The 15,300-nt window shown below is 35.3% G+C and overlaps 1 protein-coding gene across 3 annotated transcripts in view; it reads left to right on the top strand.

Moving 5' to 3' along the window:
* The first annotated feature begins 1,241 nt into the window (after positions 1-1,241).
* LOC138807413 (ATP-binding cassette sub-family A member 6-like) overlaps positions 1,242-15,300 on the top strand; it is a 60,173-nt gene continuing 46,114 nt past the window's right edge. The window contains exons 1-7 of one of the 3 annotated variants that reach the window (XM_069993163.1): positions 1,242-1,325; positions 1,647-1,772; positions 5,308-5,408; positions 6,515-6,719; positions 8,548-8,703; positions 10,189-10,292; positions 13,057-13,283. In XM_069993163.1, coding sequence (XP_069849264.1) covers positions 5,313-5,408; positions 6,515-6,719; positions 8,548-8,703; positions 10,189-10,292; positions 13,057-13,283 — 788 coding nt within the window. In that variant the 5' untranslated portion in view covers positions 1,242-1,325; positions 1,647-1,772; positions 5,308-5,312. Of the gene's footprint in view, positions 1,326-1,646; positions 1,773-4,152; positions 4,321-4,752; positions 4,792-5,307; positions 5,409-6,514; positions 6,720-8,547; positions 8,704-10,188; positions 10,293-13,056; positions 13,284-15,300 lie in introns of those variants that run through there. The other 2 variants (XM_069993162.1, XM_069993164.1) reach the window with 2 other exon arrangements.

The following is a 15,300-nucleotide window of genomic DNA, read 5'->3' as shown; positions in this document are numbered from 1 at the left end:
GGTAAGAAATGGTTGAAATGCTCTGACCACAAGATGTCAGCAGAGGACTGTCTGTCCCAGAAAGGACTGTGGGGCGGCTGAAACTGGCAGAACCAGCAAGGTAGCCTCTGGGAAGCCAAAGGCTGAACTCTACTGAATGAAATGGTCGCTCAATTACTAGTTCACTTGGGAAATCATTTGCCATTTCGTATCAGAGTCCATGGGATCAAAATGAAAGACACACAATGCAGAGTGGGCCAGAAGATAGCTCCAACTACTTGTCAACTACTTGTGAAACTTAAGAAGGCAAACAGCCAGAAGTTCTGAAGGACAGAAATGGTTTGCCTGTCCCAGGGCTTGAACTCAGGGCCTGGGCACTGTCCCTAGCTTTTTTTTTTCCTTAAGGCTAGCACTCTACCATTTGAGCCACAGTGCCACTTTCAGGTTTTTTTTTTTTGAGCAGTTTATTGGAGATGAAGAGTCTCATGGACTTGCCTGTCTGGACTGACTTGTAACCATGAACTTTAGATCTCAGCCTCCTGAGTAGCAAGGATTATAGACATGAGCCACCAGCACCTGGCTTCCTTTGATAAGGAGTTTTCTGAAACTTTTCAGATCTCCAAATGATAGAAAAGCTGTTACCATTTCTTCATCCCCAAAGCAAGTTTTGTTAATAACTGGAAGAAGCTTGAGCCAAGATAGTGAAAGAAAAGCTTCAGAAAAGGTTTTTGTTAATAAAGACCTGACTGTAATCCCCCAATCTGATTTTTTTTCAGTTCTCTTAGTTCTTTTGACTCAAATAATGAAACCAGTAGTGTTCACATACTTCAGATAGTTTAGTTTATTTCCCCCACATAAATCATTATTAAGGATTTCATTGGTAGTTCCCACTGGGAGAATGAGTCAAGCTGAGTCAAACAAAAGCATCATTTCATTGGAATATTTGAGAAGTGAAGCAATTCCCACAGAAGGGACTTTGTATGTAAGAAATAAACTTTAGAAACAGCAATCACTGAACTCAGTGATAATTGCTGCTGTGGAGATCATCTTTCCACAGCCGTGTGCACTGTTTTATAGGCTTAAGGGTGGACTAACCAGGGCTTTCCAGATCTATCAAACCACAAGCCCCGAAGATGGTGTCCATCCATCTGCATTTTAACAGGTCCTCCAGGTGATTATCATGGATGTTGGAAACTGAGACCCACTGGTGCTGAAGACTACGTTTAGTCTTTACAACATTCTTTTCATCTTTTACCTTATAGCTGAAGAATCGGAGACCAGCAAGGTTAAATGATACACACAGTGACAATGAGTTCCTAAATGGTGCAAGTAGGATTTGAACCCAGGTAATGTGACTATTAGTCTAGATTTTTGTTTTTCATTACTGGGGTTTGTGCTGGCTAGGCAAGCACTTTACTGTGTGGCTCCCCTTTCACTTGATTTTTCCAGGTAAAGTCCCACTTTCCATGTAGGTGGGATTGCAGACATGAAACACCATGCTCACCTTGTTTTACTGGAGGTATTTTGCTAACATTTGTGTTTTTGTGCCAAACGGGCCCCGAGTTATGATTCTCCCATCTCTGCTTCCCACGTGACTAGATTTACATATTGCCGGACATTGCAAGCCTGCCCTTCAGAGCCCATTCTTTTACTCTTTCATTGCACAGACAGTACTGCTGAGCTTTCTCTGCAAAATAACCAGAACTGGGAATTTAAGACAGAATTGTATTTCCTGTCTCCTGGACGAGTTCCTCAGGATCTCTGCACCAGTCTGTTGATCATCAGTAACACAGGTAAATAGAAAAACCAAATTTAAATCCAAAATAAAATAGCAGCCAGAAAAAGAAAATCTTTGGAGAAGAAAAATGTGCCTTTCAGGCTGGGAAGGTGGCTCAGTGGTAGAGCGCTTGCCTTGCATGCATGAGGCCGTGGGTTCGATTCCTCAGCACCACATGAGCAAAAAAGAAAAAAATCAGGAAGTGGCGCTGTGGCTCAAGTGGTAGAGCGCTAGCCTTGAGCTGAAGAACTGAGGGATAGCACCCAGGCCCAGAGTTCAGGCCCCATGACTGGACCCCCCCCCCCAAAAAAAAAAAGGGACTGGAGACCTGACATAAGGGGCAGTGTACTTTATTAGAGGTGCTAATTCCCTGAGTTCTAACCAACCAATAAGAGGGAAGATGCCTTCAGTGGAGAAAAAAATACTTAAGATTTTGGAAAAGTTACAAAAGATAATTAAATATACATGCAATTTAAAAAAATTAAAGAAAATGTAGCAAAATGTTAAGTCTTAATGTTTGGGGAGCATATATATCAAATATATTGGGATGCATACATTGTATTATATCAACATTTTTCATATGTGAGAGGTATTTGATAGTGAAGAAAAGTAAAGGAAGTAATAATGATAAAAGTAAAAATCATTGACCTCAAGATAATAGTCTTAATAATTATAACTAAAGCAGTACTTTTAAAAAGACCAATATTGAAATGGCTTACATTATGTAACATATATGAAATAACAGAGAAAGGAAATGTGAAATAAAAAATGAAGTTAACTTCCTAAAGAAGTGTAATTTTCTTTTTTATACCAAAAACAAATGTAGGCTAAGAAATTGTTCAGGGCCTTGAAACAAATTGACCTGTTACAGAGGAAGACTCCAAAATCTTGCTTTTCAGTATACTTATTATAATTGAATCTGAGAACAGAACTATTTCCTTTAAAAAGGCCTATAGTTCAGAATACAACTTAATAACAAGACAAAAATATTATTTCTAGGAAACAACTACACTGATAAAAGTCTTTATTATGTTGATGTTTGAGCTTTCTGTTTCTATTTTCTATAGGGACATTATTGTAAAGGGATGAAAGGAAAGTATTTTTCTGCCTCTATTGAGGAGATTTTGTGTTTCTGTTTTGCTTTTGTTTATATGTTATATTACATTTACTTTTTGTATACATTGAACCATCCTTGAATCCCTGGAATGACATCAACTTGATCAGTGTACATGATCCTTTTAAATATATTATTGAATTTGGATATTTTATTGAGGATGTTTGCATCCACATTCATTAAGGAAATTGTCTTAGAGTTCTTTTTGGGGGGGGTTACCTTTATCTGGTTTTGATATCAGGATAATAATGATCCATAGAATAGTTTTGGATTGTCACTCCTCTTTGTACTTTGTAGAATAGTTAGAGGAGAAAGCAGTCTTTTTGTCTTTCTGGGTCTAGCTCACATAGCTGATTTTTTTTTTTTTAGATTCATCCATTACCCTGCAAACAACACAATTTCATTCTTTGTGAAAGCTGCATCTACATCCATTATATATTTGCCAAGGATGTATGTAGTATGTAAATGCATGTATGAATGCATGCATGTATAGTCATAGATATATAATGCAATGGCTTTGACTGTACTTGTTTTAAAATTATCCTACTTTCTCTAGGATATTTTTCAGCCTATGATTGTGGATTGGGAGCATGTCAAATATTTGAGATTTTGCAATTCATGACCTTTTGGACTTTGATTTCCTGTTTTGCCATTTACTCTGACAAGGCAAGAAAAGTTGACAATTCTTTTCAGAGAGATAAACTTCTTTTTTCTAGTATTCCTGCAAAAAAAGCCCTCTTGAATATTTGTAATGTTTTTTGAGCATTGGCAATTCACTATACTTTATTTTGTTTACATATCTTATAAAATCCTGTATCTATTATGAATAGAGTAAAAGGTAGAAATTTGTTCATAATTCATTTGTTCATCCAAGAAATTTTTCTAAGACACACTATGGATTGTTTAGCTTTTTTAGGAAAGAAAAGAAATTCAGCTCTAGCATGTTCTGCCCACATAGTGTGAAGTTGCCAAGTCTATAATTGACAGTTGTATTTAGCCATAAGTAGTGAAGAAACATAGCTTATTTCTCATTGAAAGTTAAGTGTTTTGTGTGATTATTTTTGCTTTTCTTGCCTTTTTTTCCTTCTTGTTGCCATGGTGTCTGATGGACCAGTTTCATTTTTCTTTGTTTGCCATTTCCTCCCCAATTCCTGCAGTTGAAAGGCCAAATGAACAAACATGGGTGTTGTTTTTTTTTTCTCAACCAATCATGCGGCAGTCATTTCTCTACAAAATACTTGGCTTAGGGGATAAAAAGAGCACAGAACAAAAAAAATAAACAAATTAATCGTGTGCAGCTGGGCTGACTATATCCTTTTTCAGAAACTGGTCTGAGTATAAACAAGAAGTAGTACCTACATAGGGAAAAAAAGTTTAGTTCTTGTACTAGACAAAAAGAGAACCATATTTCCAGAGTACTTTTTTTCTGACTTTTCTGACAGTAAATAAAGTGAGTAGACATGGTTAAAAATCAATCTATTTTTCGTACAATATTGATGCTTCCAGTATTTATGTTTAGATTGAAGACTTTTACTGTTTTTCTTTTTCTTGTGTGGATATAGCATTAGAATATAGGAAAGTAGTAAAAATTTACTTTATCTCAACTGAAGGAGAATTATTGGGATATTTTGATATACAAATTTGACATAGTATTTAAACTTAGTGATTCTAAAAACTAGAAAAAATACTTTCTGTTTATTTGGAAGTATTTGGGAAAAATTACTTTCCTATGTAACTTCTGTTTTCTCTCTTATATAAACTTAATTTTGTTTCCTGAGTTATTCAGAGACTTCAGAATTCAGAAATTTCAGAGAAATGTTTTATTTTTCCTGTGCCTTAGAATCAATTTTCAAGTAATTTGAGTTTGTATTATAATCCACAGCCTCGTTCTTTTTTAAAAGTCATTTACTTCAATGTGAAGGTAAGTTTTATAAGAAAACATTTTGTTGGGGTTGTAATTAAGGAATATAGCTTATGATTCAGATGAATTTAACGAATCAGGATTTTGATTGGCTCTGATATTTGTATTAAAATGTAAGAAACAAGAAATAAGTATTAATAGAATGAGATGCATTTTATTCTATTTACATTATTGAATTCAGTTTATAAAAGGTAAAAAATGTGCAATTATCTTCTATTAGATAACTGAACTTTAGCAAGAATTTTTCCATTGTAATACTGTATGTATTACAATAGTGTATGTAATATGTGTGTATTACAATGGAAAAGCATAATGACAATCACTACTTCCTACTATTACCACTCCTCCATATAGCTTCAAGTGAATATAGTTGAGTTTAGTCATGACTTATTGTACTGATGTTTGATAGTTTTTAAAACTAGTTCTCAAAAGTAGTAAATATGTTTCTCAAAAATAAAATCAAGGTTCTTATCCTGATATTTGTGGTTTACTTATCCTTGTTCATTTGCCGAGCAGGTAAAATGGGTATAAAGCAGAGAAGTCTGTATCAGCAAACTCGAGTGCTTCTGCACAAGAATCTTCTTATGAAATGGAGAATGAAAATAAATAGCTTGTTGGTATGTCTGAAAGTTTGCCTTTTTCCACAGTTAGCATTCTTCTATCATTGCCTAGTAATTTCAAATGTTATATTTTAAACAGGAAATTGATTTTGAAGTTGTCGCTAGTTGTGTATGTTTAATTGAGAGACATAACAATCAATACTAAAAGTGTTGCTCATACTTAAAAAAAGAAATTACATAAAATATATGTGGTAAAATTTTAATATTTACTATCTTTAAGTAGTTGTACAAAGGAGGCACCACTTACCAAAGCAGTTTATCAGTACAATGAATCTTGATCAGTGTCACCCCTCTTCAACCACCCCTTCCTTTACTTAATTTTGTGATATGTACAATGAATTCTCAACTGCATTCTCCTCCTCTTTCCCCCTTTATTTTTCTACCTCTCTCACCTTGTTCCTATCCCTCCTCTTACAATGTACCCATTTACTAGTGCTTATTTTGTTGGGCTTTGACTTTACCTTTCTAAAAAGCTACATGATTTGAGCTCTCCTAAAAGTCTACTATACTTCAGTTAATTCATTTGTAACCCCTTGCATACCACCCAATGTGTTTACTTATAGATTTTTTTATATGGTCAATTTTAGCAAATGTTAAAGCTGCCACATATATATTTAGATCCAAGAAATAATAAAAAATTTGCCTAGCATATATTGCAAAATTTTAGTTTTGTGTTATTAAGTCTATTATTTTTGATGTAATATCATTTCTAAGAATTATGATTTGCTACCCTGGACCCTATCTGGAATACTGCATGTCTTATAACCTCTAGAATCAGCTGTCCAGTTGTATAGAGATTGTGACACTATGCTGTATCTCCTTAGGTTCTCAATGACTTCTAAATTAGCTCCTGAGCTAGTGCAAAAGTTTAGTATTAGCATCCAAAAGTGATAAGTGTATGTCCTAAGAATTTATCTTTCATTAGGAGGTTCTTGTTCCAAAGAGTAGAAACTAAATGGGTAATCATCTGCCACAGTTCTTTGATATTGACTGACTTGACCGGAAAATGATCAAAACTCACTCTTATTTTTATTTTTATTTATTTATTTATTTATTTATTTATTTATTTATTTATTTTCACTCTTATTTTTAATGTGTCATAGGAATGTGGCATCCCAGTACTTCTAGGAGTATATATGAGTACAATTGCACATTTTACATACAATACACATTTTTCTGGAAAGCCTCCTGAGAACCTGGGAAGGATAGATCAATTTAATAGCTCTTCTATGACAGTTGTATATATGCCAATCTCTAATACAACCCAGGAGATAATGAGTAGAATAGCACTTTCTCCTTTTATGGAAGGTAAGTGTACTCAGGGTAAGAAAGAATTACTCTTAGTAGTACATATATTTTTGATAAGAGTTTCATATACCAGTTTGAAATTACAATGATGCATTTTGCTAAAAAGTTTAAATATCAGGATAAAAAATTTTATTAGGGGGCTGGGGAGGTGGCTCAGTGGTAGAGTGCTTGCCTTGCATGCCCAAGGCCCTGGGTTCGATTCCTCAGCACCACATAAGCAAAAAGAAAAAAAAGCCGGAAGTGGCGCTGTGGCTCAAGTGGTAGAGCGCTAGCCTTGAGCTGAAGAGCTGAGGGACAGTGCCTAGGCCCAGAGTTCAGGCCCCATGACCGGACCCCCCCAAAAAAATTTTTTATTAGGCTTTTATTAAGTCACAACAGTTAGCTTTTTAAATATTTTAAACTTGAGTTTTTGTATGAGAGGCCCATATTTCTATTAGAATATAAACAAAACAACATATTGCACAATTTCAGATTTACAAAATAGTGACTAGAAAATATAGAGCCACTATGTTTTTAACATAAAAATACAAAATAAATAATATTTAAATAATATCTAAATAAAACATTAGGACATTAGCTGGGCACCAGTGGTTCACCTTTGTAATCACAGAAACTCAGTAGGCTGCTACTAGAAAGCCTGTGAGACTCTTACCTCCAATTAACTACCAAAAAAGTCAGAAGTGGAGTAGTGGAGTTGGCTCAAGCGCTAGAGCACTAGTCTTGAGAGAAAAAAAAAAAAAAAAACTGAGGGACAGTGCTCAGGCCCTAAGTTCAAGCCCCAGGAACAGCAAAGATAAGAAAGATTAGACTATGGTTATTAAACAATAATTTTGTAACTTCATAGTTATGAAGTAAGGATGAACAATTTGAAAACTGTCCTGCATATAATGTAATATTACACATCTTTAAAGGCCTTTATTTTAACTTAGATCATCATATAATAAGAAGAACACAAGGTGTATTTCATTTAAGGGCAAGCTGAATATTGTCTCTTTTAATTCAATTTCATAAGTCAGGTGCCAGTGGTTCATGCCTGTAATCCTAGCTACTCAGGAGGCTGAGATCTAAGGATCATGATTCAAAGCCAGCCCGGGTAGGAAAGTCCATGAGACTATTATCTCCAATTAACCACCAGAAAACCAGAAATGGTGCTGTGGCTCAAGTGGTAGAATGCTAGCCTTGAGCACAAAGAGCTCAGGGACAGAGACAGTGCCCAGGCCCAGAGTTCAAGCCCCACGACCAACATAAACAAACAAACAAACAAAAACCTGAAAAATGGGCTGGGATGTAGCTCAGTGGCAAAGCGCTTGCCTAGCAAGTGCAACATCCTGGGTTCGATCCCCAGTACCAAAAAAGAAAAGACAAAAAAAAAATACAGTTTTTAAAAAAAAACAAACAAAAACCTGAAAAAAACAAACAATAAAAATAGTGTTGATTTGTTATCTTGGTCCCTTCATAAGGAGGAGATCATAGAAATAGTCATGGCTTCAGTAAATATGAAATCTGGAATTCTCAGCTGTATAGTAAGTACCATAATCATTTCCTTATCCTCTCATGCTTGCTTACTTCAGGATAGTATTTCTATGTATCTGAAACTTTCCCTGATACCTGTCATCATTGAAAAACAGCATTTAATACACATCTGTCTTCTGATTCTGGAATCTACAACATTAAAATTGTCTTCTTACCTTTCAGTTCAAGCTTCATTTAAATGGAAAGCAAATTTTAATTTCTATCTAATGACAATATATGATAGTCAAATAGCATGTTTTGTTTTGGTGGAGCCCTCTAAAAATTTTCTATGTTTACTTTTGCCTTTGGTATACAGACGCAAATATCATTGGGACACCAAATTATACCTATATGGATGATATATTTCAGAAGCATCTTCCATATTCATTGGGAATCATCTTTAATGACATTTTTTCTTACAACCTAAAAGTTGAAGACTATTCAGTTCCAATGGTTGAAAAAAGTTTATCAGGTAAATTTTTATATGAAATAGCATTATGGGATAGGGGAATGAATGGGTAGCAAATATTTTCTGTGGCATATGGAAAACCAGAGAGAATAGAATTTTATTGTTGAGCGTATTTTTAGGTCAAGAGTATTCCCTTGAGAGATTAACTCTGAAAATATTGTAGAATGATTCATCATATATGTATTGAACTTTTAGGTGTATGTTTTAAAGAAGATAGGAGTAATCAAGTCTGATGGATTCCAATGTCAGGTGGTTCCAGTTAAGTAAGACAGTTATTGAACAGTTAATGACAAGTATAGGGGAAGCTACTTGTAGGGACTTACCAAGGATTCCTAGTAAACTGTCAGATTAGGGAAGTTATGTTTAAACTAAGACAAGAATAACAGCAAGTTTGAGAAAGTTGAGATAATGTTTGTTTGTTGCAAAAGAGGCAAATGTTAAGGTACTAAGTTGAGAAAGAATATCTTGTTAGTAGATTTGGAAGATGAACATAAAAGGAATGGAATCGAATGGGAAAATGTAACTGAAGATACTTAAGGGCTATTTCCTGTGATATTTTGAAAACCTAAACCATTGGATAGCCAATGATGTAAAAATGCGAATAGGTTTCTGAGATTAACAGAGCATTAATGATATAGCTCAGGGAATGAGTGCAAAGAGTTCTAAGAAATTGCAATAAAACTCTCTAGTGAGCTTATGAAATAGACCAATGGATTAGACAATTTAGCAAATAGACTTGATGTGAGTAGTAGGATCAGTTCTTACTATTCATTTACTGAGTTTGTACCATATATCACTGTTTGTGGTAAAAAGAAAACACAGAGCCTATTTGCAGTGATAATTCTAGTAATGGCCAAAAGATGGAAGAAACTGATAGAGCAACCAACATAATATAAAGAAAATTGCAAAGCTATAAGACTGAATTTCAAGCTGGTTTCTATATTTTACTTATAGTAGCAGAAAAACCCTCTATGATGAAAAGGGATGTGGATATTGGGAATGAGTGAACCATGTATATTTCTGGAAGGAGAACCTTTACATGCAAAGCAAAGGATGAAATGTTTGGCATTTTGAGACATAACATGGAATCTACTATGGCTGGAGCAGTAGAATTCACTCATTTTTATTTGCTAAGATTTTCTTTTGTGGTTTTTATGAATAAAATTGTTATAGATGGGTGGTTCCTTGTGATCTGCAGTAGAAGAATTTGCCAAGCCACTTAATATGGGAGTAAAAAATGTTCCTTATTTTTTTTAATTTAATTTAATTTTATTTGTGAACATATAGTACAGAGGGGTTACAATTACATGGGCAGGATAATGCGTACATTGCTTACCAAGCATTGAAAAATGTTCCTTATTTAAAACATTTTATTTGCTTCTTTTGTCTGTGTTATTAAAAGTTCTAATGGGTGGAGTTTCTTTTAGATTTTCATTTCTTATTCTTCCACTTCTCTCATCTCAAAATTGTGCTTTTTTGTATTTATAGGTTATTGCTTTGAATCGTATGATGATTCTTTATGTGAATCATCCCTATATTGGAAAGGAGGTTTTGTGGCTTTACAAACTCTCATTAATGCTGTTATTATAGAAGTAAGTGATCAGTCAAAAACTTCCAATTCTTAATTGTACTAATTCCAGAAACACCAAGACTTTGATGAAAAATATTTGCCTTAGTCCATTAGTTCTGCTATCAGTAAAGATCTAAGACTGAGTAATTTTTTTTTTTAAATTGTATTTTATTTGAGAACATACTGTACAAAGGGGCTACAATTACATGGGCAGGATAATGCATACATTTCTTACCAAGCATTGCAGCCTCCTCCTTTGTTTACCCTTCACTTCCCTTCCCCGCCTCCCCCCTCCCCCCACCCAATTTTACCCCCCTCCCCCCACCCAATTATACCCCCCTCCCCCCCCACACTGGCATTGTAAAGCTGGTTTTGACATGACATTTTGTACTTCTCATTGTTGCAACAGGTCCACCTGAATCCTTAAACGACTTGTTTGTCCCCATCTACTCCACATGTTATACTGACATCAAATATAGTGAAAACGGGGGTTACACTGTGGGGGAGGGACATACAAAGCAACAAAGAAATAATCTTATAAATGCATTAGAAATACATGCATGAAAGAAACAAAAACATTAAAATACATATTTAAGGGTTCATTTTCCTAACATCACATTATCTGACCTTTTCCGCTTGACTCATACCTATACTAGATATTGCAAATAAGGGAAACCATGGGACCTATGCTTCTTTGGGCCTGGCTTACTTCACTTAATATAATTTTTTCCAAACCTTTCCATTTCCTAACAAATGGGGAAATGTCATTCTTTCTGATGGAGGCATAGAATTCCATTGTGTATATATACCACATTTTCTTGATCCATTCATCTACTGAGGGGCATCTGGGTTGGTTCCATATCTTAGCTATGGTAAATAATGCTGCAATAAACATAGTTGTGCTGGTAGCTTTAGTGTGGTCTTGTTTGTAAACATTTGGGTAAATGCCCAAAAGTGGGATTGCTGGATCATAGGGGAGATCTATGTGAAGTCTTTTGAGGAACCTCCATACTGCTTTCCAAAGTGGTTGAACAAGTTTACATTCCCACCAACAATGAAGTAGGGTTCCTTTCTGTCCACATCCCCTCCAGCATCTGTTGTTATTAGAGTTCTTGATTTTTGCTGTTCTAACTGGAGTGAGGTGATATCTCAATGTTGTTTTGATTTGCATTTCTTTTATGGCTAGGGATGTTGAACATTTCTTCATGTGTCTATTGGCCATCCTTCTTTCTTCTTCAGAGAAGCTTCTCTTTAAGTCTTTCGCCCACTTATTTATTGGGCAGTTGTTTCTTTGAGGATTTGTTGTTGGGTGGTTTAATTTTTTGAGTTCCATGTATATTTTAGATATGAGACCCTTGTCCGTTGTATGGCTAGTAAAGATCTTCTCCCAATCGGTGGGTTTTCTATTGATCTTGCCAGCTATGTCATTTGCCCTGCAGAAGCTCTGCAATCTTATGCAATCCCATTTGTCCAACCTTTCTTTGATTTGTTGTGCTTCCGGGTCTCTATTCAGAAAATTTCGACCTGAGCCAAGGAGACCTAGGGTTTCTCCTATTCCATCCTGTAATGTTTTCAGAGTGTCTGCTTTGAGTTCAAGGTCTTTGATCCATTTGAGTTGATTCTGGTGCAGAGTGATATATAAGGATCTAGCTTAAGTTTTCTACATGTAGTTAACCAATTTTGCCAGCACCATTTACTGAAGAGGCTGTCTTTCTTCCATTCTATTGTTTTAGCTTCCTTATCGAAGATTAGGTGGCTATAGGTCTGTAGGTTCATTTCTGGGTTTTCAATTCTATTCCATTGGTCCTGAGGTCTGTTCTTATGCCAATACCAAGCTGTTTTGATTACTATGGCTTTATAGTAGAGTTTGAAATTTGGTATTGATATTCCTCCAGCAGTGTTCTTTCCGTTGAGGAGCGTTTTTGCTATTCGGGGTCTTTTATTGTTCCATATGAATTTTTGGATTGCCTCCTCTATTTCCTTGAAGAATGAGGGTGGAATTTTGATAGGTATCGCGTTGAATTTGTAGATAGCCTTGGGAAGTATTGCCATTTTCACGATGTTAATCTTGCCAATCCAGGAGCATGGGAGGTTTTGCCATTTTTTAAGTTCTGTGTTGATTTCCTTTTTCAAGATTTTAAAGTTTTCATCATAGAGGTCCTTCACTTCTTTGGTTAAGTTAATTCCTAGGTATTTTATTTTTTGTGGGGCTATTACAAATGGAGTTGCTTTCCTAATTTCAGCCACACTTTTCTCATTGTTGGTAAGACTGAGTAATTTATAAAGAACAACAGCAAGTTATTTGTTACTCATCTGGTGAAGGCCCATTCTTAATAGATATCACCACCTTAACCTGGCTGAAGGATGTGAGGACAAAGTGTCTTTGCCAATTCCCTCCAGCTTTTCTAAGGCAGCAATCCATTTACAAGAGTGATACCCTCATGATTCAGTTACTTCCCCAAAAGCCAGGCTTCTAATATCACTATAATAGGGATGGAGTTTTAACATGACTTTTAGAGGGAACACAATATACTGATATTTACTGAGGATTTCCTGTATTTACATGATGAAGCAGGCATTTAAATAAATACCTTGATTAATTTTGTACTTTTAACTTTGAATTTTTCATACAAAGCTACATAAACAATATATCCAGTTATCCCCCTAATGGTAACATCCTCTGGGCCTACAGTAAAATACTAACACCAGTACAATCTACAGCACTTTCTCAGATGTCACCATTGAGATCCTATACATAATGGCTTCTGTTGGCTTCAATCCTTTAGATGACAACAAACCACTCTGTGATGGAGGAGCTGATGTCTGTTACAGCTATAAACATGAGGGCATTGCCTTCTATTTCCAAACACAGCTTTCAAAATGAAGTGTTTATTTTGTTCTGTTTATTTTACTTCATATCAATTATATATTTTCTATCACTTAATGTTACAAGAGAGAGAAAAAAGTACAAGGATATGATGAAAATCATGGGACTATATGACTCAGCATTCTGGTAAGTGACTCATCCAAGTAGTACAAATTAATACATGGAAATTAGGAATCTGAAAACATATTTGTTTGTTTTTTCTTTCAGAATACCATGGTTTACACTTGACATGTTTCTTCTCACTTTTTGATTTAGTCTTTAATTTTTTGCTATGGAAAATAGTAATTATCATTTACTGAACTGTTTGTGTGACTTTTTTCTATGCTGACCTTGAGATAGAGGCTCTGGAGACTATATTGTAAATAGTGAAGGTAGAAGAGAATAAGGGCCATCTGGTGTCAGTAGATAATGGTTGTGACAGTTGGAACCTTAGCTCTGAGAGCATCTCCAATGCTGGCCCATCCACAGTTACATGATGATATCTCAAACCTTCCTCATGTTGAAGAAAGAATAGCTCTTTGAAGGCCAAGTTCTGTTCAAGTACTTAGCTATCAGGCATGTTTTTTTTTTTTTTTTTTTTTTGTCGGTTGTGGGGCTTGAATTCTGGGCCTGGGCGCTGTCCCTCAGCTCTTCAGCTCAAGGCGAGCGCTCTACCACTTGAGCTACAGCGCCACTTCCGGTTTTCTGGTGGTTTATTGGAGATAGGAGTCTCACGGTCTTTCCTGCCCGGGCTGGCTTTGAACCGCGATCCTCAGATCTCAGCCTCCTGAGTAGCTAGGATTACAGGCGTGAGCCACCAGCGCCCGGCTAAGGCATGTTTTTATGGAAGAACAAAATACCATAGATTGAAGTCATGTGCCTAGGGTATATAACACAATGACTGGCACATAGGAAGGGTTTAACGAGTATTTGATTAGTGTATTATTTATATCTTGTCCCATTCTATAAATAATTTAAGGTGCTTTAAAGTGCATATATACATATTTATATAAACACATTGTATAAGTATATGTACGTCTATTTATTTATGCCTTCATATCATAATAAGAGCAAATAATTGCATAGAAACAAGGACCTAGCAAAATAATAAAGAGTTGATGTTATTAGACACAAATGTCAATCGTATAAGCTTCAAATTCCCAAGAAACTAAACAGAAAATTTCATAAGACTATTAGAGAAAATTTATACCAGCTATGAAAATGGAAAATAACCTGCTTACTTTACCTCTAAAACAAGTCCTTTATTGACATTGAATTATGAGTGAAATTTATATACTCCTCACATTAGCTGGTTTGGTAGTCTATGCCTATAATCTCAACAGAAGGGTGGCAGAGGCAGAAAAATGTGTTTAAAGGCCAGCCCGTACTACATAGAGTCTTAGTATCAAACAAACAAAAATCCATCTGTGTTCATGAAATGAATGGACATGGAATGGATGAATAATTATTTATTCAGTAATCTTTTGCCAACTACAGGTTCCCTGAGATAGAATTATGATTGAGGACATCTTTACTTTTCTCAAAAATGTATTTTACTACCCTATAATTTAAGACTAATATTCTACATGATTTGTGAGATACACAAAGAGGAAACTGTCAAAGAAAGAGGAAGAAGAGCTTTTGAAGTGGATCATTAGGACATCTTTACTTTTCTCATAAATGTATTTTACTACCCTATAATTTAAGACTAATATTCTACATGATTTGTGAGATACACAAAGAGGAAACTGTCAAAGAAAGAGGAAGAAGAGCTTTTGAAGTGGATCATTTGTAAATACAAAGGAAGAGATTTAAATCTCCCCATGAAGTCCATTAGAAGTGATCTCAGTCCAGGACAAGACCTGTAAGACCTGTAAGACCCACTGCCTACAATTTGCCCACCAGAGACAGGCGCTGTATCAGTCAATCTCATGTTAAAGTCAGAAAGGTTTCATACCTTTGGATCAACATTTATTTTGGGGATGAATCTTTGCATGTATGTAATCTAAAACTTAGCAAAATTAATTTATATATGAATCAATAAAGCTAAGAAGGGAAGAGTCTCAAACACTACTATTAGGTGCCAGGAGTCTATTGGAGATATAAGGCTTTTTTGTTTTTCAAGTGCTAATGTAAGCTGGGCTCTGGTGGCTCATGCCTGTAA

This window comes from Dipodomys merriami, unplaced genomic scaffold (assembly GCF_024711535.1).
Source record: "Dipodomys merriami isolate MVZ:Mamm:240054 unplaced genomic scaffold, mDipMer1.0.p SCAF_42, whole genome shotgun sequence".
In the NCBI taxonomy this organism is placed as follows: domain Eukaryota; kingdom Metazoa; phylum Chordata; class Mammalia; order Rodentia; family Heteromyidae; genus Dipodomys; species Dipodomys merriami.
This window is presented reverse-complemented; position numbering and strand designations above follow the sequence as displayed.